Raw genomic sequence first — 27,961 nt, 5'->3', positions numbered from 1 at the left:
TAATTTTTTCCAAGTTTTTCCATTTCCTAACAAATGTGGCAATGTCATTCTTTCTGATGGAGGCATAGAATTCCATTGTGTATATATACAGTTTTAATTTTTTTATAATTTTTATTCCTCTTATTACTTATTCTGTACTTTATTTTAGATTTATAAGAAGTTTGAATTTCTCCATTTTCCTATTTCTTGTTTCATCTACTTATATCCTAGTTCTATCTCTCCATCTAGTCCATACTTCTGGCTAGAGGTAAAAAGCTTTTCAAGTGTTGTTTAGATATTAGGATGTAGTATCAGAAAAACAAAGAAGAACAAAAAACCACCTAACCTACAAATTTTCTTTTCAGGTTATTTTCCTTCAAAAAATAAAATATGTCCTATCAAAATTGAGAGAGAGGGGAGAGAAAGAGAAAGAGAGGAAAAATAAGAAATCAGAAGATATTTCTCTTATTAATTTCTTATCTAGTGGACTTACGAGACTCAAAAATCCTATTTCACTATAAATTCTCAATATCTGTTACATCAACAGAGTAGACAGTTTAAAACATTTCACACAATAGCTTCGATACAGCTTCTAGGTCTTTTTCCTTTTCTTCTGTTGTGAAATTTAAAAAGTAAGACTCAACATGGACAAGAACTTTCTAAACATAAAAGCAAGCAAAAAGAATAAGTAAAAAAAAATAATAAAGGGCTGGGAAGGTAGCTCAGTGGTAGAACACTTGCCTTGCATGCGTGAGGCCCTAGGGTTTGATTCCTCAGCACCACATAATCAGAAAGAAAAACAAAAAAGGCGGAAAGTGGCGCTGTGGCTCAACTGGTAGCGTGCTAGCTGTGAGCTAAAGAGCTGAGGGACAGCGCCCAGGCCCAGAGTTCAGGCCCACGACCAACCAAAAAAAAAAAGAAGAATTAGAAAAAATAACTGCATAAACATGATCCTTCAAATATGTGTGCAGAAGGTTAGCCTTCACCTCCAGAGACAAAACTGACTTAATTGTTGGAATCTCTTCTGTGAAATGATTCTTTTGCTCCCTGTTCCAGGTGTCTATGAACTGGCTACTTTTCAGATGAAACCGGGAGGCCCAGCGCTGTGGGGGGATGCGTTTAAAAGGACAATTAATGCTCATGTCAATCTAGGCTATGCTAAACTCATTGGTGTTTTCCACACTGAATATGGAGCGCTCAACAGAGGTACATTTCTATGAAATTGTGTGCTAGTTCAGTTTTCTCTCTTTTTTGCATTATATCTTTTCATTATTACTGAAAATTTTTGAGGTTTCTTTGCAACATCGAGATTTGACAAAACTAATTTATAGCTGTTTCATTTTTAGAATATTAATACTTTCTATAGTCTATTTCAAATTCTGAAGTTCTATTTAGACACAGAAACTAAGAAAATATTATTTCTAATCTCTTTTTTCTTCTTAAATACACTTTCCTTGATTTTCCCCCCAAAAATACTATTACTTGAGTTAGAGGGATAACTTATGAATGAAACTGTACTATATGCTAAAAATATATGGAAATCCAAGTGAACAAAAGTTACCCATTACTACTAGTAATGCTGCACATATATAAATAACAAAGGAATACAGATATACAAAGACTAGAAACAATTTATATGCATAGATACTATCATCTATACCACCCTGTATGAATGAATAGGCTGGTTAGATAGATATGTACATACATACTTTAATTTTTAATTAAATATATTTAGATACATACATACATTAATTTTTAATTAAATATATTTGGAGCACTTAACTATTAAAATGGAAAGAAATTATAGTAAGAATTTCTGAGGTTTTGTGCCAAATTCTTTTAAAAACTTGTATGATGTTTATCTAGGATAAATGATTAGGAAGAGCTACTAAAATACTTGAAAGAGTCATTGTATCCATTTATTTCCTCAACTTCCCTACCTGAATGTTCAACAGAGATCCAAGCCTGACACATGCAAATAACTCATCTTCTTCTGGTACTGAGATTTAAACTCAGGGCCTTACACTTGCTTTGATTGCTGGCTTTGCCATTTGAGCCACATATCTACCTTTGCTTTTGCTGGTTAATTTTGCAGATGGAGTCTTGTGGACTTTTCTGTCTGGGATGGCTTCAAACCATGATCCTTTGACTCCCAACCCCCTCACTAGCTAGATTTATAGTCCTGGGCTACTGGCACCTAGCCAGGCTCCTGATCTTTATCCAGAAATTATGTCTTAGCCATTTAATCAAAGAAAATCATTAGAATATATAAGCAATGTATTTTCAAGATAAAAGGTAAAGAAGAGAAAAATATTTGATGTTTATGTCATGCTAAAATAAAATTAAAATGCATTATGGATTCAGTGAGTAAAAACATGCAGTTGTGCAATTGTTAGGATATTTGTGAACCTACATAATAGCATACATGAAGGTAAGCCAAAATTAAACTATTGAAAATATTAATTTGATGATCTTATTATATAAAAGCTCAACTATCACACACCCCAAATCACTATTATGTGAACTTCAAAGCAAAAGGAAAACTGAGTCTTTATACAAAAAAAAGTATAGGTAGCTATTAATGTATCTTAAGGAAGATGCAGGTTAATGCAATAATTAAATAACATTTTTATGTAGTTTACGTGTAGCTAAATAGGTATAATGTTAAGTCAGAAGCCGGGCTCTGGTGGCTCATGCCTGTAATCCTAGCTACTCAGGAGGCTGAGATCTGAGGATTGCAGTTCAAAGCCAGCCCGGGCAGGAAAGTCCATGAGACACATCTCCAATAAACCACTAGAAAACCAGAAGTGGTAGTGTGGCTCAAGTGGTAGAGCGCTCACCTTGAGCTGAAGAGCTGAGGGACAGCGCCCAGGCCCAGATTTCAAGCTCTATAACCGACAGAAAACAAAAAACAAGTTGTCCAGAAAAAAAGTACTCATTTAGTGTTCACATTGGCTTAATTTTCCCTTCCAAAAATTTGACAATATAAACAAAAAGCTTTTATTTTTGTTGTCCTTGTCAAAATTACTTCTAGGAAATATTCATGAATGTGTAGCATTAGCTTGCACAGGAAAGAAATTTCCAAGAAAAACTGGAGGCCTGGCTGTATTGATAGAGCACTAGCTTAGCAAGTACAGGCCCACACATGCAAGCACACACATGCACAAAAGACATTTGAAATAATGTAAAATATAAAGTAGACACATTTGAATTACAAAATTAAAGGTTTTGAAAGTTTCTATCTTAATTTTTCCAGAATGAAGATACAGATAGATGTATCTATAGATATTTTTATAAGAAAAACATACCAAAAATGTGGGTAGACTTTTTGAACATAAATTTATTCTCAATACAAAAATGATACTATGCAGAGGATACATTGTCTGAGTTTGAATCCAATTCCCTCACTTCATAACTTCGTAAACTTTGGGTAACTTACTTTAGCTTCATTAAACTTTAGTAACCTCACTCATAAAACTGGAAATAGTAACCTACCACCTACGCTATCAGGAGGCTCAAATAAATTAACACATGAAGAATACTTAAAGCTAGGCCTAGGACATAGTAACTCCCCAGTAAATGTTCCTAGTCACTGTAGATGCTGCTGTATTGAAGTGTATGTCAGCTTTGTTTATAATAAGAAAATACTAGAAACAATGTGGCAGGACCCCATTTGAGTAATGTATACACTCACAATGCACAGGTAGAAATATGTATGCCTCTTGTGCATCCTGTATTTTATGTAAGCAGCCACACATACACTGTGTGGGTATAAATATATAAACATAAAAAATACACATTTTCTAGCTGGGTGCCGGTGGCTCATGCCTGTAATCCTAGCTACTCAGGAGGCTGAGATCTGGGGATCACGGTTCAAAGCCAGCCTGGGCAGAAAAAAGTCGGTGAGACGCTTATCTCCAATAAACCACTCAGAAAACTGGAAGTGGTGCTGTGGCTCAAGTAGTAGAAGAGCGCTAGCCTTGAGTTGTAGAGCTGAGTGTCAGCACCCAGGCCCAGAGTTCAAGGCCCACGGCCTACAAAAAAAAAAAAAAGATAAAGATATATATATATATATATATATATATATATATATATATATATACACACACACACATATATATACATTTTCTCTCTATATAAGCATACATACTATGAGAGTATAGATGTATAAACATAAGTACACATATCAATATATAAATATGGAAACAACACAACAAAATAGAAAAACATGGTTATTTGAGGGTAATAAAATTAGAATTGTCTCTTACTTTTTTATGTATTTTCTACAACCTTTTTGGCTAGCATCATAAATTTTAATTATTAAAAAATGTAAGTATATATAAAAGCATATTGGGAATAATATGCATTACCAGCAATAAAGTGCTAGAAGAAAAGATATTATGTAGATAAGAACAAATTCATATAACCATTTAAAAAATAGTGTTATTGCTAGGCACCCGTGGCTCAGGCCTAGAGTCCTACCTTCTCAGAAGGCTGAGATCTGAGGATCCTGACTTGAAACCAGCCCAGGCAGGAAAGTCTATGAGACTTTTTTTTTTTTGTTCGGTTATGGGGCTAGAACTCTGAGCCTAGGCACTGTACCTGCACTCTTGAGCTCAAGGTGAGCTCTCTATGGCTTGAGCCACAGTGCCACTTCCAGTTTTCTAGTGGTTTATTTAGAGATAAGAGTCTCACAGACTTTCCTGCCTGGGCTGTCTTTGAACCGCAATCCTCAGATCTCAGCTTCCTGAGTAGCTAGGATTACAGGTAAGAGCCACTGGCACCTGACTAAGCATAAATCTTCCTTTTTTTTTTTTTGGTGGGGCTTGGGGCTTGAACTCTAGGCTTGGGAGCTGTCCCTGTGCTCTTCAGCTCAAGGCGAGCACTCTACTACTTGAGCCACAGTGCCATTTCCTCTATGAGACTCTTTTCTCCAATTAACTACCAAAAGGCATAAAGTGGAGTGGAGCAGAGGCCCAAGTGGTAGAGTGCTAGCCCTGAGCAAAAAGAGCTCTGGAACAGTGCTCAGACCCTCAGTTGTAGTTCCAGGACCAGAACACACACACACATACACACAGACATGCACACATGTACATGTACACACACACACACATGTAACATTATCAGCATCTCATGAAATTCCATTAATATGTACAAGGTTAATGTTTATATGTATTAGTTAAAAAATAACATTAACAGAATATTATCACATTGATGATATTTAACTGGTAGTAAGCATAATGTGTAGTAAGAACATGATTTGGTTTAGTCATTTCTTTTAAAGGAAAAATGTTATATATTAACAAAGAGTGAAGATAAGCTTTTGGTTTTCTACATTAATTTCCTATGGAAAACAAAACTTTTTAATAATCTACTGTTTTAATGAGGCAGTCTAGAAGGAAGTAATGAAATGTGCACCTCATCTTAATTTTGTTTTAGCTATTTTATATTACTTCCCCTCAGCTTTTGGTTTCATTTGATTAATGTACACAATTTTTTCCCAAAGTTCTGACCCCATATTTAAAAACTAAACACAATGCTAGGCCAGGTGTCTGTGGCTCACTCCTATTATCCTCGCTACTCAGGAGGCTGAGATACAAGAAGTATGGTTCAAAGCCAGCCCAGGCAGGTGAGTCTGTGAGACTCTATCTCCAATTAAGCATCACAAATGCTAGAAGTGGAGCTGTGGCTCAAGTGGTAGGACCTTAGCTCAGGGACAGTGCCCAGGCCCTGAGTTCAAGCCCCAGGACCAGCACACACACAAACACAAACACAATTATAAAGAAATTGATCTAAAAATAAGGTGTATTTGTGCAGTTCACGTTCTTTGGTGGAATGAGAACGCGGATAGTCGTGCTGCAGGGAGACACCAGTCTCACGAGGACCCCCGGGTGGTGGCTGCTGGTAAGTTATTTCACTAGGCATAGATTGTTTTTAGAACAAATCTGTTTCAGCCAGTAACTTTATGTGCCTTTTCTGGAATGTTTTTCCAGTTCGGGAAAGCGTCAACTACCTGGAGACTCAGCAGAATATGCTTCTGATACCTACATCATTTTCACCATTGAAATAGTTTTCTATCTAAATACCAAGCATTACATTAACCTGACATTAAGATGTGTCTGTGAATGGTGCTTAAGCTCTCCCAAGAGGATTGTTTTCCCTATGATCTGAAGGAGGTAGTAAGTAAAGTCACTGGGGTCCTTCCATTTTTTTAAAGCCCCCAGTCACTTCAGGGAACAGCTGTGATCATTTCCCCCTGTATCTGTTGTACATTAGAAATGATTCTCTTCTCCTGTGATACTTTGTACTTGATCATCCTTTATGTCATTTTCTATATTCAAATAGTGATTTTTACCTTCTTTTGCCTGGCAATATTTTAAAATTATTTACATGCAGTATCTTTTCATCAGCTTTATTTTTCTGAGATTTCCATCCAAGTGTTGGACCAAGTACATTACTTTGGAAAAAGTGTATTCTCATATGTATCATCTGTATTCATTATGGTTTTCACTTTAATAACTACATTAACTACATAACTTGGATCTTTTGTAATTAGATCACTGCATTAAAAATCTAGAGAAGACTTGACTTGCTTGCTGAAGTATGTTCATTTACAATTTAATAATTTTGACTTCCCCATGGGCCACTCACAAAGTTCCTGAGACATTTGTGTTTAACAGATCTGTGTGACTGTGGAAATGCCCTAACAAAAACAGCCATCTCTACTATGATAGTTCATGGGAAATATTTCATATTTCATTTTTATATTCTCTTTTGTAGAGATCTTACTGTCTTGCTGTAGTGACACTGTGATAATTTGCCGGCTTTATGGTAAATGTCGAGTTATAGCATAAAAATAGCATGCTGGTAACCCCAGAAGGAAAATTTCTTTCATACTGATTCAGATGTTCTAGAATTTTCCTTGAAAGATCTTGATTCCCCAGTCTATTGAATTCCTCAACCTTCTAAAACTAGGTTTCATCCTCAGAGCTCCCTGGGGAGCATTAGTCAGGGAAGGCAGACACACACAGGCACAAGCTTCTGTGTTTTTTTCCATGCCTCTAAAGTTCAAAGAGTCTAGAGACATTTCACATTTATATGAAATATTTAGGAATTCAGTAACTCATTAACATATCGTGTTACCAAGGTTTCTCCTCAGGTTCTCCTTTGATTCAGGCAGGCCATGGAAAGATGTCCGGGCAAGGTGGAAGAGAAAGTCATGTTTATTCAAAGCTTTCTGTCCATAGATTCATCACTGGCATTAACAGCATCAGCAGTCCCTAGCATAACAGCACATCTTTCACCCAGCAACGACTCTCAGCACAGCATCACCAGCTTTGATCTGTTCACAGCTTCGCATTCTTTCTGCCGGCTGCAGCAAGCCGTCACCCTGACCTCCAATAGCAGCTGACTGTCCAGCAATGGCACCACCCCCTCACTTCCTCCTTGTCCTTCAGTGGTCCCTGTTTATGTCCTCTGTAGACAAAAGAGACATATGGCCAAGGATGGCTGCACAAGACCAACCATGTGCACCCAGGCTCGAGGCTCCATGGATGTGCTGAGACAGCTGAGTCCAGGCCTTGGGAAGTTCAGGCTCAAAGCCCTTCAGAAAGCAAGGAAAGTCTTACTTATTCCATTACCCTACACACACACACCCATACATTACCAATTCAGAATTCAGAGTTAATTAAGTTAAATTTTTAATGAACTCTAAAATACTACTGATGATTAACACTTTGCTTCAGAATGTAGCAGTGTCTTAGGCCTTTGAGCGTCAGAGGAAGAGGGCTTTCCTCTTAGATCTTTTTGATGATACATGAAGAAGCACAAGGCAGCTCCCCTTCATTTAACTCCTATGGCTTATTTCCATCGTTAGCTACAGCCAGAATCTGACAAGGATTTGCCTTCCAAGAGGTCTAATTTAAAGATGAAAGTAATTTATCTCTCCAGATTCATTTCTTAGCCTTCAGTTTTCTGTAATTGGTTTGTTCTTCCAGTCTCTCAGGTGATTCCCAACACCTGCTCCCCTATCGTCATTCCCAACTGATAAACTTTCCTCTTACTGCACTGAAAGATGAAAATAATCAGAAGAGACTTGGTGCAGAGGTTCATATCCCCGACTAAGTTCAAATTCATCTCCCCCGCCTTACCTCCTCCTGCTCTGCATGGTCAGAGCCAAGGAAGAATACCATCTCCCACATTCACTCTCACTTGCTGCAGGATGAGGCCACAATCGTTTTGTCTTCTAATGCTACACTTTCCCTCTCTTCTTCATCCTTCTCAGGAGGATTATCATTTTATTATTGTTTTGCTTTTATTTTCCCCATGGTGGGGATGGGGGGTGGGAGAGAGATTGGTGCATGCACACCAGCCTTGGGGCTTGAACTCAGGGCCATAGCATGCTTCCTTAGCTCTTTCACTCGAGGCTGATCTACCATTTGACCCACACCTTCACTACCAGCTGGTTTTGGTTTTGGTTTGTTTGTTGCTGGTTAACTTGAGATAAGGGGCTTTTCAATTGCCCTGACTCCCTGGAAGCTCACGCCAATAATCCCATCTACTCAGGAGGCTGAGATCTGAGGATTGTGTTTTAGAGCCAGCCAGGGTGGAAAAGTCCTTGAGACTCTTATCTCCAATAAAATACTCAAGAGGGCTGAGAAGGTGGCCCAGTGGTAGAGCTCTTGCCTTGCATGCCTGAGGCCCTGGGTTTGATTCCTCAACACCACATAAGCAAAAAGAAAAAAGCCGGAAGTGGTGCTGTGGCTCAAGTGGTAGAGCGCTAGCCTTGAGCTGAAGCGCTGAGGGACAGCACCCCAGCCCAGAGTTCAGGCCCCACGACCGGACCCCCCCAAAAAAATTAAAAATTAAAATAATAAAAAAATACTCAGAAAAAGCGAAAAGTATTCTGTGGTAGAGCGCTAGCCTTGAGCTACACAAAGAAATTCTGAGACAGCACCCGTGTCCTGGGTCAAGCCCCAGGACCAGTTTTGTTGTTCTTTTTTTTATCCAAAACCTCTCATTTTCTTATTTATTTATATGACTCAGAAGAAGTATATTTTCTTCCTACCTTAATCTCATCTCAACTTCCATTTAAACATTCTTTTAGCTCCATACTAGCCGAGCTGATCCTAAATCTGCTATCAATCTCTCCTTATTCTGGAACTATTTTCTTCATTTCTAACACTAACTGCATAAGCTCTCTCCCCCACGAATGCCTTCTAGTCTCTGCCTTGTCCCCTTGATCTCCAGTGAGGTAGCATCCCATGGCAGGTTCCTTGTGAGGCAAATGCTGAACAGGAATCTAGACACACTCAGAAGTCAAGAATCTTCTGCCCACAAAGTTCAGATCTGTGCCCCAGCAAAAGGGCTGATCAGGACTGTGGGATCACAGTGGAACCAGGACTCTCAAACCTCCTAAAAGGGACTGTTTCTCAGAACTTCTTAAGTTCCAAGATAAGCAGATGTCTTTTTGTGAGACCCATTCTGTTCTTGTTTTGTTGGTCTTGTTATTGTTTGTGCCAGTACTGGGGACTTGAACTCAGGGCCTACCTCTCTCGCTTGGCTGGCACTCTTAACCATTTGAGCCATAGCTCTGCACCTCCCTTTTTCATGGCTAACTGGAGATAATATTCTCATGGACTTTACTGTCAGACCAAGATCATCAGATTTCAACCTCCTGAATAGGACTACAGGCATGAGCCAAGTGTTTCTGCTATTTTTGTTGTTCTTGGTGGTACTGAGGTTTGATCTCAAGGCCTTGCCCTTTCTGGGCATATACTCAATGCACCATACCCTCAGTCCCTTTTGCTATGTTTTTTTTAATTTTTTGCTTTATTTTTTTACATTTTTTTCTTTGTATTTTTTTAAAAAAAACTTTTATCTTTATGTTTTGAAACCTCTATGTTTTATGCAGTACTGAGTTTGAACTCGGGGCCTTGTGTTTGCTCAACAACTACTCTGCATATAAAACTGACGAACTCAGTGTTAGTTATTTTTTAGTCTTGCTTTTTCTTTTCCTGGGTGAGTCTGGATGGCAACTCTATTTGTGTTTCCCAAGAAGGTGGGATGACAGGCACACAGCATCGTGTCTTCAGCCTTTTAATGGTTGAGATGAGATTACAGGTGTGACCCAGTGCTCCGAGAAGAAAAGAGCATCTCTATAGTCTCATCAGAGCACCATTTGTGCACTGCATAGCTCTTACCCCAGGAGCACAAGGAGACATCTCCAGTATGGGCTCAGTATGAGTTCCCTTCCCATATTTCCTACCTGTGCCTCTTCAGCCTTACCATCACTTTCAGCAAAAAACTCAGACATGCTATGCTATGCCTTGTATTTTGGAAAGACTGCCTTTTGGTAGCCTCCTCCAAGCCAGTTAAATATTTATAAAATAAATTTAACTGTTTATTTCCAGATGTCTCTATAGTATAATGATCAATAAGCAGAATAAATTCAACTAAAAAAAACCTCTTAAGCTTTCTTAACCCCAGTTATCTAGGATCTCGACTGAATCTCGACTGAAAGTACAGAATAGGCATTCATGTACTTTCAAGTCATCTCCTGAATTCCCTTGTAATTCAGAAGACATTTGAACCTTTTCTAAGACTTTTTCCCTCTGATTGAAACAGCTTTCCCCTCCAGGAGAGACCTTTGTTTCTTTTGTCATGGCTTTACAACCCTTTATCAGTAGATGGTGCTACAAGTGCACAAAAGCAGACTAGTATAGACGAACAGAAGTGTCACAGCTTTATTTTGTGACTCATTACAACATAGAAATATGCCTTTTTAATACGTCATATAAAGTCACTGACATACAAATGTTTTTTTCTAGTTTTTTTGTTCTTTTAATGAAAATGATTTAACTTAGAAATCTATTGTGAAACTTTTGTCTAGTTTTGCAATTCTCAGATATTCCAGTGCAAAAATAGATCCATTACAGACAGCATAAAGTGCTTGGAATGAAGGGCTGAGGGTAAAGAAAAAGCACAAAAACGGCTTCAACCTCAAGTTTAAGAAGAGATAAAAGCTTACCTAACCCTTATTGGGGAAATAAACATTCTAGAAAAAAAAGATACAGTGATTTTGGAAAAAAATTAGAGCAATGTTACTATGGTATTCCATTACTACTAGTAAATAGTAATAAGAGTACAAATTAATATCTCAGTATTAAAGTGGTTCACTATTACATGGCACAAAGCTCTTTGGAGAAGTTTTACCTGATATATACAACCATGAGAAGAAGAAAAAACAGACACCTCCCTTTAAGCAATGATTACTATACAGTGAATCAATGATGTTTAACATTTAATAGTCACAAAACATAGACTTTCCATACAGATATCAAAATACAGTAGTTTGAGGTTTGTTTGTGGTTTTTTAGTAAAGAATTATGCTGGGTTATTTACAGAGAGAGGACTTGCTATTTTCTTCTGTATTTTGCTTGTTCACAGTTAGTAAGTTTTCCAAGGTTCCCAAAAGATGTAAAAACAGAAAGTTCTAAATCCTTGAGAATTTCCAAAACTCACATGGTTGTACTTCCACAGGGAATATATAGAAAATTTATTCTCAGAATAGGATTGCTAAAAATTCTACCAAAATTAGGGTTACACAGGAAAAAATATAAAATATAGTTGGGTAGTCTAAAGGTAACAATATTAACAAAGTCAATGTCTAACTGTGGATTGTTTAATTTTTAAGTAACAGACATGTCTTTTAAAAAAAATGGCCTTAAAGTGAGAGGAATTAAATCAAGGAGTTGCTCATGGATTTTATTTAACAAAAAAGTATATAGGATAAGAAATGCAACAGAAGTTAGATTTTGAAAAATAGGAACAATTCAATTATCTTTGATGATGACAGAGACTATAGTGATCTCATCAATAGTTATTGGAAATACGCTTCCAATATCATTTTAGAAAACTATTCACAGTGATTTCTAAGTCATTGTTTCAAGCAATGAGTTAGATAAGAACATTCTGTAAATTTAAATTGAAGTAGATTGGAAATCTTCTACCTTTAGAGTTAATATTTAAACTTTAGAAAAAATTGAGGAAATCAGTATGATGTGGAGACCACTTGAACGCTGCCAAACAATAATCATCTTCTCATTTTTTAATTCTGTCTCAAAACAGGTGACATTCACATTAGTGCAGTCATATTTTTGAAGTGTTTTGTTGAACAAAAAAAAAAAGAAAGAAAAAGACTGTGTTAGAATAGTCTGAAAAACATTCCATGTGGCAGTCTTTTTATGTTTTTCATGTTAAGTTAGTGATTGAAGAGATGAAAATGTTGAGATTGTCAAGGATTTACTGGTGTGTCTCAATCCCGGCAGTGTCAATGATTTGAAGGTACTAATTGTCATAAGCACAAGTGGTGTTCAAGTTTACAACCAGTTATTTTTCCCTTGAAGAGTTCATTGTTTAGTCTTGTGAACCCATTCTTGGCTTTTGCATTGTTACTATTCAAAAAAATTAAAGTTCAGAGGCAGGGGTGATTAGACAGTATTCTCTTAGTGGGCTCCCAAAACAACAGTATTATTATTATTATTATTATTATCTGAAGACTGTGGCACAGAAAATCTACTGACAATTTCTCCTCATCCCTTCACATATCTATACTTGTTCAGTGATAACATATTCCCCCAAAATACTTGATTGACGGACTGAAATTAAAAGCATTCTAGGTGACCTGAAAGAAATTCAAATTCAAATATCATGCATGAGATTTTGCTCACGTTTTCTAGTCACTGGGCCCTAGTCAGACGTCTAATCCCCGAACTCTAGGAAAATCAAGCTAGCAAAGCAAGTTGGGTAGCCAGATTCCTTTACACCACAGGCTTGTACAAAGAGGCCCCTGAAAGGATTCAAAAGTCACTGAAGAAGTTGAAATGCCAAATGACATTCATAGTACAAAGATTTTTGTCAAAATACAACCTGTTTTCATTGTCTTGACTAATCAGACATACCACACTTGTGTCAAATTAAAAAAAAAAAAAAGGACCTGGAGATGCAGTGTACCGTGTTAGCAGACAAACAGGACAGACAGACATAAGCCTCCCTACACGTGAATGCAACATCTCTCTCATCCCTTGCTCTGACCTCAGTAGCTTGGTAGCTCCTGTAGTTGGGCTACAGCTGTTAGGTTTCTTACTGGTATCTAAAGACATGGAAGCAGTCCCTAGGGATGACCCTAGAGAACCATGGCTCCAAACATGGCACAATGTAACAATGGAGCCATGTATCCTGTGTTTAGAGACATCCATATCTTACACATTGCAGCCACCACGGCAGCTCACCAAAGAGATCAAAGCAGCCTTTAGTCACACACAGCACCAGTTTATCACCTGATAGTTAATGATGTTGATCTACTCTTGAGCAGGGAAAATTTCACCAAAATGTGGTACATATACCATGGTGCTTCAAACTTTCTGAGCACCTTGGCACTAGTAATCCTGGCACACTCATTGCCAGCAATGGATGTGTCACTGGGAACCCATTCTTCTGGCCTGGCATTCCTTAATGGCTGAGGATGTGTAAGCCTTTGAGTTTGATCATCATTGACCATGATTAGTTGCTGCATTTTTGTTGCAATCCCAGTGAGAATACATACATACACAGGAACAAAAAAAAAATATGACTTCAAACCCATATGTCCGCTGGGTTCCATACTAGAGTTTCACATAGGTAAAAATAAACTAAATTCAAGTCTTTTTCACTAGAGAGCCATACAAGACATAGGCTACAAAGGCACTGCCCCTGTAATGGAATTTCTGTTTTCATTGCATTGAATTGCATTGCATTGAAGAGTATCAGTACTGTATCCAGTTTATGTCTTCCCATGAAAACCTTCCAGCTCTTTCCTCTGGAACACGACATGGGGCACAGGAAGATTGAGCTCTTCCCCACTTTCGGCTGTTCTGTGTGAACAGGGTTCTTCATACATAACTTTCTTTCACTTTCTCATCCTGCAGGAAAGACGTGAGCACGGCCATATCCACCACTGTCTGGTTTTTGTGCAATGATAGGTCCTTTAAGTGGTCGTCATCACTTTGGTCCTTGGCAAAGTTCACGAATACCTGTCAACAGAAAGAGGGGGCTTTAGGAAGACTTCTCAACTTGTTCTTTCTTTAGTCTAGTTTCAGGGTTGTTTTTTTTTTCCTGTGTGGAAATTAGGTCAGGTAAGGAATTCAGAACTATATAAATAGATAGGAACACTGTGAGAAAAGAATATGTGAAAAACATCAATAGTCACTGAAAAAATGATCTCTATTACTCCCCTCAACATATCACTGCTCAATCATCTATTTGTAGCACACGTACACTTCACTAAAGGAAAGAGAAGAACACATTTACTAAGTACTTAACTGAGGGCCTGTTTTATACTTTTGGTTATCTAAGTGGAATAAGGCACCCGGTTCATAGTTGGTACTCAGTTAAGTGGTGGTTATTATAATGACTGATACTATAAATTTTCAAAAGAGCCTCATCTTTTCTTGTGTGTGTAAGTAAAGAAGTTTTGTAAAAGGCACAGCTAGTTATAATGGATGAGGAATCCAAGCACAGATCATATGAACTGCTTCCGGGGTTATGATGGGGGGAAGAATGGGGAATGAGTGGGCAGGAATCCTCACCCTGAGAAGTAAAGCTACTTTTTGCTATGTGACGCTTACTTGGTCAAGTGTTGTCTGGGAAACAGAGTAGTCTTCTATGTGGAGTCGCTTTTTGCTCTGGGAGAGGATACTGAATATCTTAGCCAGAGAAGATAATGAGGATGGAAGCTGGTACTGGAGCATGTTCCGGTGTTTCTCCTTTAGGACACTTCCTGGAAAGGCAAGTCCGAAGAATTCCTGGACAGGCTTCAGGTCAGGGTTGGCCCCTGCTATTCGTACAACTATAGTATAACCATCTCCAAATCTAAAAGTGTGGGGGGAGGGAGGAGAGAGAAACACACTTGAAATGAAGTATTTCTAGAAAACTTATCAAAAGAATACTTAACCCAGAGAATCCAACTCTGCACCAGGACAAAAGGGAGGTCCCTGACATACCCAGAAATAGATTCTGAGGAAAGGAACAACTAAGCATTTGCTGAACCCCTACTTTATGTGTGCACACTCAGCGCTTGAATGCATAATTTCATTTCATCTCTACCCGAATGCATGAGGTCTAACATGTTACACAAACCCAAAGCTGAGAGTGTTAGCCACTCACCCATGTCATGAATGGTGAGGGTCAGATCAAAACCTTATGTGTTGCCTCCAAAGCTCCTAACCATAACGTCACAAGCAAATTTTAAAACTGATTTGATCAGCACAGCTTCGAATTAATAATCCTTGGAAATCATCCTTCATTTTCACTGCTAAGCCACCATTTATGCGCTCACAAAAGAATAAACATCAAGCTTTCTCACTAGGCATTATCCCGAAGAAATTATCTTTTGTTACCTATTTTTCAGATGTTGGACACTGCCAAGGCACCTGAACCTCCCATTGACCATAATTGCCATCCTAGTGCAAAGAGCTTCACATTCTTCCATGCTGTGGGAGCAGAAAGGTTTTCGTTTTAGAGAAAGGCTCTTGTAACTATAAGAATATTATGACATCAAAACATTTAAAGAACAGATCCCCAGACACCTAAGACCATAATACCAGCTGTAGCAAAGACATGAAGCTGTCTTTGCTCCCTGCAATGTTGGTTACCATTACGGTAACCAATGAGGAACAGTCAAATAAATTAAGATATATCCTAATGAAATACCATCCAGCTATAAGAAATGAGGGCACACATATTGATTTATTTGAGATCACACTCACAATATATTGTTAGGTGAAAAAAGAAAATGTGTATTCTATGCTTATGAACACACACACGCGTATGTAGACTGACATTCGAAAAGGCTGCAAGCATATATAAGCCAATGATAATAACAGTTGTCTCCAAGGGTTACAATTTCAGATGAAACTTACTACTAACTTTTCTCTTTTGTAATTTTTACAAAATGACTATCTGCACTGGAAAATGTAAAGGACACAGGGTGAAAGAGCTAACCCAGGCTTCCACTACGCACCTGTGAGACGTCAGCACCACCGACCTCCCCTCTTTGACGATGCTCAGGGCACAATTCCATAAGAATCTTCGGGCTTTGGGATCCATACCTGTAGTTGGCTCATCCTATAAGCAGAACAAAACAAGTTTTATTATTCACTGGGAGAAATATTGGTTATAAATACTAAAAACATTTTAAGCCAGCACTGATTTTTAAGTTACCTTCTATTTTTGATGGATTTTTTTTTAACAAAAAAGAGTAAGCCTCACTCAGCTGTAACAAGGTCACTTATGTCTGATTAAAGCAGGCAGTTAAAAACTCTGAGTCACCATCCTCTTTTGCCAATAAGTATATTTTAAAAAGGCTTTTTGTCTGAAACCTCTTGGGAGATCAAGATCTAGTTTGAATAAAGTCCCTTTCCTTTATGTATTTTAGCTCCCTCCAGCTTATCCTATTATCTTGCATTTGCTAGTTTTAGTGAAGTCCCAGATCCACATGTTTGGATAACAGTGAAGCCAAGGCTTCTTGTTCAGTACTCTTCTCTACAAAAGAGATCAAGATCCCAACTAATCTGCTATTCATTTATCTGTGTATAAGGAACTATGGTTCATTTGCTACAATGGTGATTCTGAAGCTGTGTCCTCACTCTCCATCTTTTGAGAGAGGACACAGCTTTCTGACCATACACTTGGTCAGAAAGAACACTCCAAAGAAAGATCAAATCATATATCCTCTCTCAGTCCCAGTTATAGCAGGCACCAAGAAGCAGAGCACCTGGAATATCTTTGTGGGGAGCATCTGAAAATACAATAGGGACACCGCAGTGTGTGCTATCATAAAAACTTCCCTCTGTTCTTCCAAGGCTCCTCTGCCATTTCTAGTGGGCCACTCACCATTGCGACACCAATCATGCAACAACAGCCCCTGGCATACAGGACTTTTGAAAAGTGGCTTTTTCCACTCACGTCAGGACAGCAATTTTCCATCCCTACATATCTACTCACCAGAAACACCACCGGGGGGCCACCAATCAAAGCCATGGCTGTAGAAAGTTTCCTCTTGTTGCCTCCACTGTAGTTGCCAGCGTACTTCTCCCCATACTTCACGAGGCCCAGTTTCCGAATTGCCCACTCACCAACCTAGACAGATAAAGAGCACCTTGGCTTCTGTCTGGCTCATTCATTTTATCATGTTTTCTTACACTTACACACAAAAGATCTTTTCACTGAATAAGACTAGATCAGTCATGAGTTACCAAATGCTAGGAAGCCAAAAGCAGGGAGGAGGGATTCATTGGATGGGAGCACTACTCCCTCTCTGCCCCCAGCCTAAGAATGGACATCCATGACCTACCCTCCCCCACGCATCACTACGACTGACTTCCCAGCCTAAAAGCAGGTGCAAAGAGCTAGCACTTCACATTGCAGGAAGCATGGGGACATAGCCCAATGTAGACATGTGCAGAAAAGCCATAAGGTATAGTGTCAGGATGCCCAAAGAGGCGGGCTGACTTTTTGGTGTGCGTAATACCTTGCCAACTTCTTTCTCTGGGACTCCTCTCAAGAGAGCAAAGAACTCCACGTGTTCTCTCCCAGTCAGCAGCTCTGTGATGGCATCGAACTGAGGGCAGTAGCCCATGTTCTGATGTACTTCGTGGATACTTGATAAGATGCTAGAAAGGAAAATAAAGCTAGTCACACTTCCAGCATCTAGAGATATTCCAATTGGATTATCAGGACAAAATGTTCATGTAAAGTCTGCTTATGCCTAACACCAAGATAGTCATACTTATGTTGCTGTTTTAGAAGCTTTTCTGTTCCTAAGATGTCAGCTATTCCTGACTATCTGGGGTCTGACCTCTAATTATATTGACTCACCCAACACTTCAACCTGCAGGCTCAGCTCTCTATTTCAAAATGCTTGTCTCTGCTACTTGAAGCATATGATACCAACAATATGAACTATCCAGGAACTTCAACACTTAAATCTCCATCCCAGAATTGACCCTATGATTCAATTTTATATACCAAGTGCCTGTTGGCTTCAAAAAAGTCTTTGTGACCCATTTGTACCATGAGAATGTCCAAAAATTCTGGGCATAAGCACCTGCTGCTTTCTGCTCCTCATACTATATACTCATACTACTTACTACTCAACTATATACTGTGATGAGCTTGCTGCCTTCAGACCTCCCGGTCCTGAATACCCAGCCCAGACACCTTCTCAGTTCTTAAGAGGGTTTTTTGTTTGTTTGTTTTTTGTATCACAGACTCTCTGACAACAGGGTAACAACAACAACAACATCAAATATATCTACATATATTGTTTGGGTGAGTTTTAGGGTCTTGGGTAGCCAACTTGGTTATAAAAATCCTTAATAATGTGTGAGCACTTCAGCTGTACTCCAAGCCTCCTCCAGAAAGTGATGAACTTGGCCTGTTAGCAGCAGTAATTGCTGCCTGCCTTTCTATCCAGAATTCCCAAGGCCAGCCTTTTCCACACAGATTGGATACCAATGAAAACTGTGCCCAGACCTCACAGCTACACTGCCCAAGATGGTCCTTAGAACCAGTCACTTGGACAAACATTAGTTTGGACCAGTTATTACTGCCATTACAATATGTTCCTGGGAGCTAGAAACAAGCCTGGGTAAACAACACTAGTCCCAGAATGTCTGTTCTCTTAAGACTACTGTAGATCACTACAGAAAAAAAAAACAAAACATAAAACTGGGAAGGGACTGTAAGAGGAGACTTGATGAATACATAAAGTTCCTTGCTCTTCAATATTACTGGCTAACCCCAGCCAATGTTTCCAATAGCAAATCAGCTCTCATTAGTGCATTGTGAAGTCAATTTAGTAGATCATGACTAGCAATTTTATGTGGCAGTGAGTAGAATAAACTAAGAAATTATCAGAGTATAACCAGATCTTAACAATAGTATTTTATGAAACTTTTTATTAAATGATGTATATTCATGTGTCTGTGCATGCACTGCACTGAAAATGTAAGTTGCATTTCCTGCATGGGTTATGCTCAGCAAAGTTTGAAAATCACCACCTTGGACCTTTATCGACATAACAAAGCCTAGAGAAGCCCCACATGTTTTAGAGTACTTAGTATAATATTACCTAACTGGTCCCTAATGCGTGGCTGCATCCTCAAAAATAATCAGACTGCTTAGTGACCAGTACAGTTTCAGAAAATGGACTACTGTTCGCCTCATCAATCAGCAGCTTTAGTAAGGAAGGTCTGGCAAGTATATTCCCTTTTCCCTCCCAGAAATTTTCTCAGAGGAAATAATAACACCTGCACAAGGACAAATTTACATAGTGAAAAATGGAAAGGAAGAAGTCTCCAATATCTATAAAAAGAAATCAATTATACAGACATAGGGGCGTTTTAGATACATAAGATTCTGCATCTTAAAATATGTAACCCATTGGAAATAATATACTAATTAGCAATAAAAGCTAATTTTAAAACAACATACAGTATGATCTCAAATATATGATGTATTGAGATTGTAGAAAGAAAGATTTGGAATGATGTGAAAGTTCCAAAATTGAACTGTGATGATGGTTGTACAATCCTTTGGATTTACTAAAAATTGTTGAATTTATTCTTTGGAAGAATAAATTATATTTATGTAAAGTATACCTGAATAAGACTATTACACTATACTTGAATAGTAAAATGAGGCTGAAAGGAAATTTAAATAATGCTTTTTTCTAGTCAAATTAGAAGTGACTTTTACTTTAATAATTCTATTTTACTTGAATAATTCTATGATCTCTAAATAGTACTTCTATAGTCAGAAAAATAATGATGTATTTCTTCACACTTAGAAAACGAGTCATTGTAGGAAAATACAGACTACTTCTTACTCACCTGTTTTTGTTAAGAAAAGCATCACCTCTGGTTACAGTGGTGTCTCCAGTTAACATCTTGAAAGTTGATGATTTCCCAGCACCATTCACTCCCAGGAGTCCAAAGCACTGGAAAATTAAGACTAGGTTAGTTGCTTAGGTCAACAACTAAGTCTAAATATGAGTTGATCCTGTACAGTAGCCACCTAAGCTTGTTTGTTTATATGATGTGATCCTCAAAACATACTTTATGTGTTTGTATGTCAGTGCTAGGGCTTGAACTTAGAGCCTTACTTTTGCTTAGCATTTGTCCACTCAAGGCTGGTGCTATACCATTTTAAGCCACACCACTACTGGCCAGATTTCTGCTGGTGACCTGGTGATAAGAGTCTCTCAGATTTGTCTTTCCTGGCTGTCTTTGATTTATGATCCTTAGATCTCAGCCTTTACGTGAACCACCAATACCAGGCCTCAAAAATAATATTCATAAATATCAATGACAAGTCAAATATCCCCTTGGTTTCAAGACATTATAAAAATATCTAAACATGCATTTTATAATAAACCATATTTTAACTAAGTTTTTTATTGTGAAAATACTATACAGAGGGGTTACAGTTACATGAGCAAGGTAATGAATACATTTCTTATCAAGCATTGTTGCCTCCTCCTTTGAATAAACCATATTTTAGGTGGTTATATTTATAAATATTGAGTCATCAGGTTTAGACCAACATTAATATGTGGAAAACAATGATGTAAATCAACCAATCAAATTATGCTACCTCTGATTAACAGGCATGAAGGAACAAAAACAACTGAAAAAGGAGAAAAAAAAACTTAAAAGAAAGCCTATTTGAATCTCAAATAGATCACAAATATACAAATTAGATGTGCAGGCTTTCCTTAAACTGCCTGAGATTACCCAAAATTGTTCCATTTTGACATGTGGAATCCTCATCTTCTCCTAACTGACTTCTTTACACAGCCCTAAGTAGAGAGGCCTCTAAAAGCTTATGTCCCCCCTCAGCGACATTGTTGTTTGAGTAGATACAGTCTGAATTAATGGAGACAAACAAAAAACAGACAAAGTATGTTTACCTCTCCAGGAGGAATGCCAACACAAATCCTATCAACAGCTGGCTTCCTCTTCCTTCTGTATATCTGCAACAAACAAACACAAAAATCCATGCACTCCGGTGACTCCCAGCTCACCCAAACAACTGCAGAAGAGGGGACTGTAGTCCAAACACCTCATGAAATAAGACTCATGAGTAAGACTTAGTCACATTGTGGATATGGTGAGAGTACTGTCTGTAAGACACCTAGCTTCTAACAGATTCAGAAGCTCAAATGTGATATGTTGATGGGTTCACCACTAAAATTGATGTAATTTTTCATTTAGTTAACTAATATCATACATACCCTTAAATTTCCATATGATATTACACTTTTTTTTCTTGGTCCTAGGACTTGAATTCAGGGCCTTAGCACTGTCTCTTGAGTTTTTTGGCTCAAGGCTAGTGCTCGACCACTTAAGCCATAGGTCTACTTCCAGTTCAGTCTCACAGACTTTCAGGTCCAGGTTTGCTTGGAACCACAATACTTATGCCTCAGCCTCCTGAGTAGCTAGGATTACTGGTATAAGCCACCAATACATAGTTTATATGGTTATTTTTTAAAGGAATTTTGAGGTTCAAGCATTTAGAGAAGGCCGAAATAGACCTTTCTTCTGAGCAATGGAGGTATACCAGTATTCTGAACTATGAAACTCAAACTCATGCACTTAGTCTTGCGATATCACCAAAAACACAATATTAGTGTGTATATAAGTATGCGAAACAAATAAATTTGAGAATGGATATTCACATTCCCAAAGTAATTGCCAATAGTATTTCTGAAATGAAGAAATGTCAATGGTATATGTTAAATGTTAAATTGACAGAAGTTTGGTACATTTTGGAAAGCACTCCTTTCTTTTTCTGTTTTTTCTAATTTAGCAAATCATCCAAATGCTAGTTCTCAGTATAGAACACTGAAACAACTAAAGACAAGCTGTTAGAGCCCGTACTCTCAAACTCACCTTAGTTAGTTCCTTGATTTCCAAAATGTCATTCTGTCCTCCACCATCCAGGATTCTCTGTCTTTCCCGCCTTACATCATCATCCTCATCATTCAGAGGAGGGAGCTTTGCCTTCACAGGTCTTGTGGGGGAGAAATAAGAAAAAATATCAACCATCTGAATTATATTTATGACAAAAATCCAGTCTCTAAAGCAGTCTTATAAAACCTACTTGCCACACTTTCTCGGATTTGAGCAGGGCTGAGGGTTACGAATGGCCACAATAGGATAATCAGTTTGATTATTCGACTGTAACTCAATTCAACAGCCATTCACCAGTATTTCCCTGAATTTCTCCTCTGTGACCTTCAATCAGGTGTTCCACGGGAATTTAGGAAATCCTCACCTGGGCCTGATGAAGAATCTGTACTGGATCAGAACAGTAATGAGGAAAAACACCACTCCTTCCACGGCCATGGCGAAAAGGTTCCGCCCCACCAAATCCCAAGAGAGTGGTGACACAAAGCGATCTTCTCCTGGTGGACACAATGCACAGATCTGGTTAAATTACAGGCACTAGAGCACACGTCACTGCCTCAAATTAGAGGTCAAGTTCACCTATTTTCCTAAAGAAGCTAGTAACTGTTACCCATAGTGCCTATAGATGCTTATTCAATATACAACCTTTTATCAATCAGTATTTCAGAACCAACTTGTAACTTCATGCAAGATGGTTCATATTCTCTTTTCAATACGACATGCCAAACAGTCCTTTTATTTATTTATTTTTGGTAGTACTGGGGTTTGAACTCAAGGCTTAATGCTTGCTGAGCAGGTGCTCTACCACTTGAGCCACTTCCTACCCCTATTTTGCTTTAGATATTTGTCAGATAAGAGTTAATGACTTTTGTTTGCCTCAGGTTGGCCTCAGGCCATGATCTTCCTAAGTCTCCTATGCACAGGTAAGATATAATATAGGGATATGCCACCCTACCTGACTTGTTGGTTGAGAAGGAATGGGATCTCATTAACTTTTTGCTCAAACACCTCTAGCCACAATCCTCCTGACTTGTCTCTCTGATACCTAGGATTCCAAGCAAGCATCACAATGCCTGGCCTTTTAAATAAGGTAAATAATCCAGGGTAATTCTTAGTGTATGTTAATAAATTCTATGTTTCAATAATACGAAACACTAAAACACACAAAGAAGATACCTATTTTAGTAGCATATAATGTAACCTGGTGACTCAATTAAGTCATCTGGCTTTAAACAACTATCCCTTATATTCCTTATATAATCTTCTCTCAGTAAAAGAAAAGTCCCTCTTCTATATGTATTAAATAACATGGTCCATCTAACTGTAATAGCTGGTAGATAAGTAATAGTAATATAACAATAAGAGAAATGCTTTTAGCTACTCTGAAGGTAGGAATAACTGTAGTAAATTATCTTTTTATTGACTATGTAAAAGGTAATATACAACCACACGCCTGCAAGCCCACAATTTTCCTTATAGAGTGAAAGTATGCATATTTTCTTTCTATTCTCTGGCCTGTATCTAATTCCCAAGGCTGTGATTTGACCTTTCCAATGATTTGACAAACCCAGCCAATAGGCACAAGATACAAGCAAATACCAGCATTTTCCTTACTTCTTTTTTTTTTTAACTCTTATCTCAGCACTGTTTGTCAGAGAAACCCATAAATGGATATGTCATGAGACCCACGTGGGACCAGCTACATTGGCATGAGCCTTCAGAGATGAAGTGAGGCTGGACATCTTGTCTCTAGTCAAACAGAGGCCAAGGGTACGAAGGACCCTGCAAAGTGCCACCTCTGTTAAAGCCTTCTACAGCCGCTGCTTCACTCACCAAATCTTTCCAGAGCATCAGCCATTGCCTGGTTTTTCACCATGTCAATGAGCCCTCTCCCCAGGCAGAAGTGGGGGAAGATCAGGAACACAGACTTCAAGATGTCGTTGATGTTATTCAGCTTCTGTAAACAGTAAGGGAAAGGAATATTATTCACAATGTCCACTAAAGTCTTATCAAAGTCTACAACAGGAGCATGAAGAAAAACGGATTGCCTGTGGACACACTGGACCTCTGAGTTCAGAGACCAGATCTTTTCTGTTCTTTTAGGAAATGTGGATTCAGGCTGACTATGGAGAAATAAACGAACAATGGGAGCTGGGCACCGGTGGCTCACACCTGTAATCCTACCTACTCAGGAGGCTATGATCTGAGGATTGCAGTTCAAAGCCAGCCCAGGCAAGAAAGTCCTTGAAACTCTTTATCTCCAATAAACCACTAGAAAACCAGAAGTGGTTCTGTAGTTCAAGTGGTAGAGCGCTAGCCTTGAGCTGAACTGCTGAGGGACAGTGCTCAGGCCCAGAGTTTAAGCCCCATGACCAACAAAACAAACAAACAAACAATGCTTTGGAGACACGGCTACAATTAATCAGAAGACAATCCACAACAAAGTTTTTGATTAGCATTTCAAATCAAATGGCTCATGCAGGAGTCAAGTTTCAGGACTTTTCTGGAAATTTCCCAAAATAAAAGGCTTCTCAGTTACATTAGAACTTATTATGATTATTATAATTGTTATTATTTTCCACAAGAAAATGGTAGCCAAATATCCAGCACTTGAGTGAGTGGCAATATGTTGGACACATTGTGCTAGGGCATGGGAGAGGCAAAAGTTAATAAACAGACTCTACTCTGAGGAAGAGAAACATCTAGGTAGGAAATGATTACATAACTAGGTATGTGCTGTTCTAGAGGAAGAACTGACAGCTCTGAGAGCCCCAGAGATGAGAGCGAGCACATCTTATTGTGCAGGTCAGAAAAGCTTCACATTCCTACAGGCTCTGTGGGAGAAGGGCATTTCAATTCAGGCCCACAGGAGTTTGGTGGTTTTAAGGGACAATACGGCTGAAGTTTCAGGGCAAGAGGAAGAGGTGTAGCGAAAATTGGCCAGGAAGGACCTATTAAAGTACTTTTTAAAGACACTGGATGCTAACCCACGGTGTTTAGGCAGAGGCAATGACAACAGAAAACAAGAAGAATCCTTGTTTATTTGTAATTGGAATTTGTGTTATTGGAAGAACTGATGGTGTGACCAGTTGTAATGGGAAAGAAGCAACAATAAAGCATGTAGGATGACTCCAAGAGAGCCAACACAAGCAGCTATCCAGATGGCAAGGCCACTAGATCTGAGATGGCAGGAAAAATAAAACATTAGCTTCTGAAGGGAAAGATCTGTGACATCTATAAATTATGTAAATGGAACCATACACTCTAGGAGACTAGAGTTTAAGGGAACAGCCGGGACATCAATCTGTGAGACTAAAATAGGACACTAAGAGACGAGTCTATACTTCTTATTTCCTGCCTCTCTCTCCACTTCAACACTGTTAGGCTAAAATAAATCCTTCTAAAATTTTAAACAACAACAAAAATCACTGTCCAAAAAGAAATGTACTCTTTACTTATGTAACTGTGTATTCTGTACTTACATAACTATAACCCCTCTGTACATCACCTTTATAATAACAATAAAAAAATTGAAAAAAGAAAAATCAAGTTGGGTTGTCCAGAGAGGATGACTAAATTGGACAGTGAAAATGGAAAAGGATCTAGTCCTGAGCACAGCAACAAAGGAGTAGGCATTTATTTAAAAGAAATCTACGACAAGAGATGAAAGGTATGGCCGAGAAATACAAAGGCACAGCCTAAGAGAACAGAGTTGTGCAAACCCAGGAAGACAGAATCTAAAAGAAGACAGAGTGATTTGTAATTTCAATGCCACAGACAAATTGAATAAGATCAGAGTTAACCACAGTCATCCTCTGGTACGCCCTGGCAGAGCAGGAAGTACTCTTTCTACAGAACTCACGTTGTTGGTGAAGAGCTCCAGCACAAAAGTGGCCACACTGCCATTGATGCCGATGAAGAGATTCACACTGGTGAGTACTACATAGGCTGTGCTGGGGATCTTGAACACAAAGGAAGCTGGGTACATGAGAGGTGTGATGGACCACCTGGGGAGGCACAATGTTAAATGTCATTGGGAGACATCTCACCTTGGGTTTCAGATGCCTCACCCACTGTGGGATCCTGCACCCCGGGGCAGCTTACCCATATAGCAAAAGTAGAAGGGCTAACACAGGCAGGTTGGTGGAGGACACATAGGACTTCTGCTGGAAGCAGATGAAGATGATAATGACCAGTGTAGCAGGGACCACATAATTGCACTAGAAGACAGAACAAGAAAATGAAGTTGACTCCTAAGTCAAACATACAACATCTTTACCATCACTGAACAACAACAAAAAAACTAAAAGGACAATGAACTTGAAAACAAAAGAATTCACATATCTTTTGTCTCAAAATTATTTTTCTCCTTTTTTTTCAAAGAGGAATGTATGCATTACCTGAATTGTTAAATGGTAACCCTTCTATACAATACCTTAATAAAATTATATTTTAAAGAAGCAAAAATAAAGGACAGATAAACATATTAGAGAATCACTTTGGGTTAATAAAGCCACATGAACTATTCAGCAAAATGCTAGACAATACATTTTGACAAGCATTTTACCCTTGGATGGTTTTATAAACTGCATGCCCTCTCTGTCTTTCCCACAGCTAAGCCAAGGTGTCACGCTCAGTAAACTTACTGAAGGATGGATTCTCAGTCAAAGTAATTTCAATTTCACAGGAGGCAAATAAGCTTCCATTATTCTTCCCAAAGATGATTGTGTCTGTTTCATCATTAATGCTATGTGATTGTCTGCCCAAGTTCGATCGCACAAGCAATCTATTTATGAGGTAAGCACTCCTAACACAAATGACAGGACTGTTTCATCACACTGAGAATAATTTTAAAGTGTGTCTTGACAGTCCTTCAGGCATTAAAATGAGAAATAAAGACTTGACCATGAAACAATTATGAGAATTCACAGCTATAGAACAAAGCACAGGCAGGGAGGTGATAGTAGCTTGTCAGCTGGAAGAATTGCAGCTTCATACCCCAGGACTCTGCCCCATCCCCTAACTACTCAATCCTACTTAATGTGTTTATCAACAGCTTGGATGCAGACTTGATCACAGCAAACCTCAGTCTCCAAAAGGAAGGACAGATGATACATGAGAGTATAAATGATGTCCCTGAGGTCAGCGATGCAATCATTCATCTCTGAATCGACTATGGCTGGCATAGTCAAACACATAGTAAACACTCAGGCCCCTTTACATGAATCAGGTAATTACTTGATCAAAACAAAACCAAACCACAATAAATGGAAACCAAACAAGATGTGGCTTAACAGGGATAAATATAAATATAGGTTCAAAAATGCATTAGCATAGCATTAAAAAAGCCCAGTTAAACAACCTTCATAGGAAATGGAGGTTTAAGGTCATTACTGAGTTGCTAATAAGACAGTGCACCTTTTCAAATGCAATATCCTGGTGCAGAAAGAGAAGTACAAGATAAAGAAGTATATAAACTCTCTAGACATGTAGCTGTTCAGATTGCAGCCTGAACACAAGGTTAATTCTGGACTCTGCTTTTCAAAAGAGACACTAACAAGATGGAACTCAGCCATGGAAGGCCAATCAGATCAGAATAATGGCAAATCTTCAAGGTTTGTCCTAATTAGCATAGACTTCACCATCATCTTCAACAGCTCATACTTGTACAGGGCTATAAAGATCACAAAGTGCATTCTCATACATCATCTCATCAACGTAGAGGAGAGTTGTCTTTAAATATCCTATGGGTTGCACAATGGAAAAAGAATTAGACTTAAGAATTAGACTTAAGAATTAATTAGACTTATTTTGTGTGGCCTGGAATGAGTGGAAGGCATAGTTCAACATCATTTTGCAATCATTAGAACCCCAGAATTCTCAACTCCAAATGGATCAAAGACCTTGAACTCAAAGCAGACACTCTGAAAACATTACAGGATGGAATAGGAGAAACCCTAGGTCTCCTTGGC

The 27,961-nt window shown here is 38.5% G+C and overlaps 2 protein-coding genes across 4 annotated transcripts in view; one reads left to right on the top strand and one right to left on the bottom strand.

Moving 5' to 3' along the window:
- LOC105990749 (protein NipSnap homolog 3A) overlaps nt 1-6,505 on the top strand; it is a 33,921-nt gene extending 27,416 nt beyond the window's left edge. Inside the window, exons 4-6 of the mRNA XM_013023232.1 lie at nt 1,036-1,185; nt 5,797-5,883; nt 5,973-6,505. Coding sequence (XP_012878686.1) covers nt 1,036-1,185; nt 5,797-5,883; nt 5,973-6,049 — 314 coding nt within the window. The 3' untranslated portion in view covers nt 6,050-6,505. The remainder of the gene's footprint in view (nt 1-1,035; nt 1,186-5,796; nt 5,884-5,972) is intronic.
- A 4,204-nt stretch (nt 6,506-10,709) lies between these two features.
- Abca1 (ATP-binding cassette, sub-family A (ABC1), member 1) overlaps nt 10,710-27,961 on the bottom strand; it is a 127,742-nt gene continuing 110,490 nt past the window's right edge. For 2 of the 3 annotated variants that reach the window (XM_013023292.1, XM_013023293.1), the window contains 13 exons: nt 26,094-26,209; nt 25,852-25,996; nt 23,823-23,946; nt 22,357-22,486; nt 21,972-22,092; nt 20,990-21,052; nt 19,911-20,017; nt 17,549-17,690; nt 17,023-17,157; nt 16,040-16,143; nt 15,417-15,509; nt 14,646-14,889; nt 10,710-14,051 (listed from right to left, as the gene is read on the bottom strand). In XM_013023292.1, coding sequence (XP_012878746.1) covers nt 13,911-14,051; nt 14,646-14,889; nt 15,417-15,509; nt 16,040-16,143; nt 17,023-17,157; nt 17,549-17,690; nt 19,911-20,017; nt 20,990-21,052; nt 21,972-22,092; nt 22,357-22,486; nt 23,823-23,946; nt 25,852-25,996; nt 26,094-26,209 — 1,665 coding nt within the window. In that variant the 3' untranslated portion in view covers nt 10,710-13,910. Of the gene's footprint in view, nt 14,052-14,645; nt 14,890-15,416; nt 15,510-16,039; nt 16,144-17,022; nt 17,158-17,548; nt 17,691-19,910; nt 20,018-20,989; nt 21,053-21,971; nt 22,093-22,356; nt 22,487-23,822; nt 23,947-25,851; nt 25,997-26,093; nt 26,210-27,961 lie in introns of those variants that run through there. The other variant, XM_013023294.1, reaches the window with a different exon arrangement.

The sequence above is a fragment of the Dipodomys ordii genome, unplaced genomic scaffold (genome assembly GCF_000151885.1).
Source record: "Dipodomys ordii isolate 6190 unplaced genomic scaffold, Dord_2.0 Scaffold67, whole genome shotgun sequence".
NCBI classification, from domain to species: Eukaryota; Metazoa; Chordata; class Mammalia; order Rodentia; family Heteromyidae; genus Dipodomys; species Dipodomys ordii.
This window is presented reverse-complemented; position numbering and strand designations above follow the sequence as displayed.